This window comes from Bufo bufo, chromosome 3 (assembly GCF_905171765.1).
Source record: "Bufo bufo chromosome 3, aBufBuf1.1, whole genome shotgun sequence".
Taxonomy (NCBI): Eukaryota; Metazoa; Chordata; class Amphibia; order Anura; family Bufonidae; genus Bufo; species Bufo bufo.
Window position 1 is genome coordinate 221,375,150 of NC_053391.1, and position 6,248 is coordinate 221,381,397.

The window sequence follows — 6,248 nt, forward strand, 5'->3', positions numbered from 1 at the left end:
CGCGGTTGATTAATGTTTCGGTTGTGCACATGGTTCGGATAGCTACTGTCCATGCTTTTTTCCATCAGGTCTGGCTCATGTTCAACTACTCATAGTCACCATGAGGTCATACAGTTCAGTCCCTTGGCTTCGGGGCCCGGTGATCATTCTTCGTGTTGTCCATTAGGGGTACTATTCGGTTGTAGGCTGGTTAGTGTCTCAAGTTATGCGAGTCCTATTGGTGCCGCATAAGGCTTCTCCAGTTTAGCACGCACATATGACTCCACCATTAGTCTCCCACGCATGGCTTCTCCGTTTTAGTTGTATACATATGACTCCGCTATTTGAGTCTCTCACGCATGGCTTTCTCCATTTTAGTGTTTCACATATAACTCCTCCATTAGAGTCCCTCACGCATTACTTCGCCGTTTTAGTTTTACACACATTACTCCGCCATTAGAGTCTCTCACACATGGCTTCTCCGTTTTAGTGTTTCACATATAACTCCTCCATTAGAGTCCCTCACGCATTACTTCGCCGTTTTAGTTTTACACACATTACTCCGCCATTAGAGTCTCACGCATGGCTTCTCCGTTTAGTTTTACACATATGACTTTGCCATTAGAGCCTCTCACGCATGGCTTCTCCGTTCTAGTTTTACACATATGACTCCGCCATAAGAGTCTCACGCATGGCTTCTCCATTTTAAATTTTACACATATGACTCCGTCATTAGAGTCTCACGCATGGCTTCTCCGTTTAGTGTTACACATATAACTCCGCCGTTAGTCTCGCATGCATTACTTCGTCGTTTTAATGTTACACATATAACTCCGCCATTAGAGTCTCTCACGCATTACTTTGCCGTTTTAGTTTTACACATATGACTCCGCCATTAGTCTCACGCATGGCTTCTCAGTTTAGTGTCACACTTATTACTTCGCCATTAGAGCCTCTCACGCATGGCCCCGCCATTAGAGCCTCTCACGCATGGCCCCGCCATTAGAGCCTCTCACGCATGGCCCCGCCATTAGAGCCTCTCACGCATGGCCCCGCCATTAGAGCCTCTCACGCATGGCCCCGCCATTAGAGCCTCTCACGCATGGCCCCGCCATTAGAGCCTCTCACGCATGGCCCCGCCATTAGAGCCTCTCACGCATGGCCCCGCCATTAGAGCCTCTCACGCATGGCCCCGCCATTAGAGCCTCTCACGCATGGCCCCGCCATTAGAGCCTCTCACGCATGGCCCCGCCATTAGAGCCTCTCACGCATGGCTTCTCCGTGTTAATTTTACACATATGGCTCCGCCATTAGAGCCTCTCATGCATGGCTTCTCCGTGTTTTAGCCAAAGTCCTGGGTATCAGTCCATCTTCCCGTAGGAGGTACAGTAATAAGGCAGAAGTCATTATCCAAGAATACGGCAAGTAATTACGCGACGGCTTGGTCCCGTTTCCAGGTTTCAACAGTCTTGTCCGCAACAGGGTTGAATCACATCACATACCTACTAACGTTTAGCGCATTTTTGCCACTCAGATCTTAAGTTATATTTAGCCGGGATACAACACCATTGGCATTTTTCCTATCCAGTTAAGTCATTTTCATTCTTGGCACACCCTATTAGTGCATTCCTGAAAGGAATACTTAACGCGTCAACCGTGAGTAAGATTTCCAGGAAACCATTCTCAGGTGAAATGTTAAATCCATGTTGATTACGTTAAGTGCAAACCCCTTTGGTTAAGGACTTACGCTTTGGCCAAAACAGCCCTGTATTTATGTTTCCAGGGGTTCCTGCGACCTGGGAAATTCACGTGCCCCCATCACTAGCAGTACCTTTGTGCTAAAACAACAACCAAATGCCTAGGTTCCTCCACGTCCTACACTTGATCATACAAAACCACACGACCAGGCGAAAACGTAAAGTTAAAGTTCTTCCCTACGGGTAACAAGTGGTGTCCAGGGGCAGTCTTTAACGTACGGTCGGAATTCATGAAATGCGCTCCACCTAACACCCCCCGTATTGGCATACAACTCCGGCCCCAAAGCATTCATATATCCCTAAAGTACACACGTGTTTATCGCCTTAGTTAGATATCGATCCGTTAAGAATGGCCGGCCACCCATCCAGAATAGGAGCCGCCTCGGCTGCATCAGGTACAATGTACCTGTTCACATTGTTAAGAACCGGGTCGTTGGAAATCGCCATGGTACACTCGTTACATACCCTACCCTAAACGAGACATGTCTTTGGCTTTCAGAATTTGCGATCATGATGTTATTGTAATACAGTTCCCTGTTTTCTCTACTACTGAGTCTTGTATTTTTGGCCCCTTTAGGCTACCCTTTACAGCAGTTCCGCCACTACTCTACTGCTATGTTTAGGTTACTGTCATTCTGATAGTCAATCCGAGCACAAGTGTAGGCAACGCAGTTGCTGTATTTGTGGGAGGGGAGGCTCCCGCACATCGTATATAAAGCACTGCGTACCCTCCCCCTGTCAGCTACGTTCGCATCACGTTCACAGCAGCGTCATGCCCCTCCCACCCAACCCTCATATCATCCTTACTTACAGGTTGGCCCCCTTTAGGCTACCCTTTACAGCAGTTCCTCTACTACTCTACTGCTATGTTTAGGTTACTGTCATTCTGATAGTCGATCCGAGCACAAGCTAAATTTACACTGTTGATGGAGCATACAGCATTTTACAGGATAATTAATTTTGTTTTAGGACTCGCTTTCACACGAGCGATACGGATTGTGTCAGGATCTATTCAGGAAAAAACTGCTGATTTTCCATGCAAGTTCAGTCAGTTTGGTCTGCGATTGCGTTCAGTATTTAATGTTTTTCCGCACAGCTTCAATCAGTATTTTAGTCATTTTTCACGCCTGTGAAAAAACCTGAAGAATAACGATCTACATCTCCTAGCAACCATCAGTGAACACATTGCATCCAGATGCAATCTGTTTTTCACTGAAGCCCCATTCAATTCTATATTCATGCAACTCAGGTTCCATAGAACATGCTGCGATTTTTTTTTTTTTTTTTTTTCCTGAACGCAGAAATGATGCGTAAAAAAACGCAAATGAAAGGGCCTGTTGCCATGATTCTGGACTCTTGTCTGCTTTTAATACATGTGCAGTGCTACAGATAAGGGGCCAGATTTATCAGTAGCTCAAGTCAGAATAATGGAGTGAAAAAGTCGAAAATGTTTGCGCAATCGCTAAAACTGCGCAAAAATTGCTACCGTCAAACCACATTTTTTACCGTCTTAAATGGCCAATCATAAATCTGACTTGGCTAAAACTGACTTTAGCCATATGTGAAAGTGGAGTGAGCTGTCATATGTGAAAGTGGAGTAATAATAAATCTGGCCCAAGGAGTCCAGATTGCTACTTTTTTTTATTTTCCTACTGTCCCTCATTCCCCTCTGTCAGCAATTTTAAAGCTGCACTGGAATACATTGTTGAAACTGCCGTGCATGCGCACAGGAGTCCCCCTCCATTAAATTTGCATAGCAGTCTGGACTGTATTTCTGCTTTGAGTGCTCATAGTGAGAGAATGAGTGGCAATCGGAAAATTAAAAAAAATGCGATCTGTTCCAAATATCCTTGCAGAGTTTGAAGCTGAACTTCATCTTGGATTGTGATATTTATTTATTTTATATATTTTTTTAAACTACAACTTCCACCATCCCCTGCTGTAGGATGATAGCTATAGGCTGTCTGGGTGTGCTGGGAGTTGTAGTTTTGCAACAGCTGGAGGGCCACAGGTTGAGCATCCCTGTTCTACAGGAAGGCGTCTGAGCAACTTTGGTTCCTAGCCTTGTCTAGTTCCTGTGAGCTAAGGTGTTTCTGTGATTTCTGCCATTACTGTGTACCAGACCCTGCTTCTTGTAAGGGACCTTGCCTTGTATTTTGTCTCCCGGATTTTGCTATCTTGCCGCCTGCCCTGACCTCGTTTGCGGTCTTCGCCATATTGCCGCCTGGCCTGACCTCAAACTCTGTATCAAGGCCTTGCCTACATCTGATTAGTCTCTGGCCACCTAGCACACTCTGGGTGACCCGTACCATTTGGAGGCCAGTCCAGTGGGTGTACAGCCAGGTTCTCATTTCCTCGTTTTCCAACCCCACTTCTGTGTAATGCAAGATGGGTCCTCCAGAGTGAGTAATGCCCTTTGTAACCATTTTCCACTGTGGTCAAAAGTTAAGGATCCTGAAAAGAGGATCCCCAGTATTCACCTAGAATTCCCTAATATGGTATATGAAAATGGGTGTTCTAAAATTGGCAGCCTGTTTAGCCCCTTCCCAAACCATGCTGTACATTTACAAAATGCAGTTCTTTGTTTTATGTAACGGCTTTTTGATTACATATTTTACCCATTATACAGTTATCAAACGTTTCTTATTAAAACATTTCTATGTATTTCTTATTTTTTATTTTTTTTGCAGAGTGCTCATTGAAAGAATGATGGAGACGAGAGAATCAGGGCGTTCCTCTGTCCCACCACAGGGGGAATACATCAACCTAAATGACATTTCCATGCCTGGATCAGGCTGCTGCTGACATGGCTACTCAGGACCACACTAGATAATATTCATGCTACAGGAAGATGGTTGTTAATCGCTGTGCGGGCTCATACTTGTGCTTTCATTCATTCGATACATATCTGTCACTTAATACCAATTGGAATCCGGTTTAATTTTCCTACTTTTTTTTTATACATTGCCTTTCAACCTGAAAAAAAAAAGATGTATATATGTGGAATGTGTGTTTCCGTCCGGAAGCCATCGACACTGTTACATAGTCTGTATATATTTCGGGGTGTGTGTATATATTGCAAGTTTGGCAGTACTCCCAAAAATCCAATCTATTGTTTTTCCATTAGAAATATATACTAATGCTGTGCATCATGCAAATGTATCCCTAAATCCTTGTACGTGCCTGACTTTAAGGCATGTCTCAGGTAACAAACAGTCAGTGTTTTTCTGGTCTATTTTCATATTTGTTTGTTTTTTCTTTAAACTAAAGTCGGATAACCTTAACCAATAAATTTTATTCTGTGGAAAAAAAAATAATTATATATATAATTTTTTTTTTATATATTTTTTTTTTTTTCCTTGCTGGAAGGAAACTCCGCATAAATACAGGGATGCTGTTGCAAAAAACGTCTTGATGCGTCTGGTATTGCTGCGTCTAAAATATTACTAAGGCCCCTTTCACACAGGCGAGTACTCCGCACGGATGCGATGCGTGAGTTGAACGCATTGCACCCGCACTGAATCATGACCCATTCATTTCTATGGGGCTGTGCACACGAGCGGTGATTTTCACGCATCACTTGTGCGTTGCGTGAAAATCGCAGCATGTTCTATATTCTGCGTTTTTCACGCAACGCAGGCCCCATAGAAGTGAATGGGGTTGCGTGAAAATCGCAAGCAAGTGCGGATGCGGTGCGATTTTCACGCACGGTTGCTAGAAGATGATTGGGATGGAGACCCGATCATTATTATTTTCCCTTATAACATGGTTATAAGGGAAAATAGCATTCTGAATACAGAATGCATAGTACAATAGGGCTGGAGGGGTTAAAAAAATATATATTTAACTCGCCTTAATCCACTTGCTCGCGCAGCCGGCATCTCTTCTGTCTTTAACTGTGAGCAATAGGACCTTTGATGTCACTACGCTCACCTTAGGTCCTATTGCTCACAGTTAAAGACAGAAGAGATGCCGGGCTGCGCGAGCAAGTGGATTAAGGTGAGTTAAAAAATTTTAACCCCTCCAGCCCTATTGTACTATGAATTCTGTATTCAGAATGTATTATTTTCCCTTATAACATGGTTATAAGGGAAAATAATAGCAATCCACAGAACACCGATCCCAAGCCCGAACTTCTGTGAAGAAGTTCGGGTTTGGGTACCAAACATGCGTGATTTTTCTCACGTGGGTGCAAAACACATAACGTTTTGCACTGGCGCGGAAAAATAGCGCATGTTCCCGCAACGCACCCGCACCTTTTCCCGCAACGCCCGTGTGAAACCAGTCTAAGGCTACTTTCACACTCGTGTTTTGGGCGGATCCGTCATGCATCTGCAAAAACGGATCCGTTACAATAATACAACAGCATGCATCCAACATGAACTGATCCGTTTGTATTATCTGTAACATAGCCAAGACGGATCTGTCATGAACTCCAGAGAAAACGGATCCGTCCACATTGACTTACATCCGGATCCGTTTTGCTCAGTTTCGTCAAGCGGACAGCCTCCA

General features: G+C 44.2%; 1 protein-coding gene across 1 annotated transcript in view; it reads left to right on the top strand.

The window, feature by feature from the left end:
* Positions 1–5,048, top strand: part of RAB29 (RAB29, member RAS oncogene family) — a 52,961-nt gene extending 47,913 nt beyond the window's left edge. The window contains exon 5 of the mRNA XM_040423967.1: positions 4,427–5,048. Coding sequence (XP_040279901.1) covers positions 4,427–4,541 — 115 coding nt within the window. The 3' untranslated portion in view covers positions 4,542–5,048. The remainder of the gene's footprint in view (positions 1–4,426) is intronic.
* Positions 5,049–6,248: the final 1,200 nt, after the last annotated feature.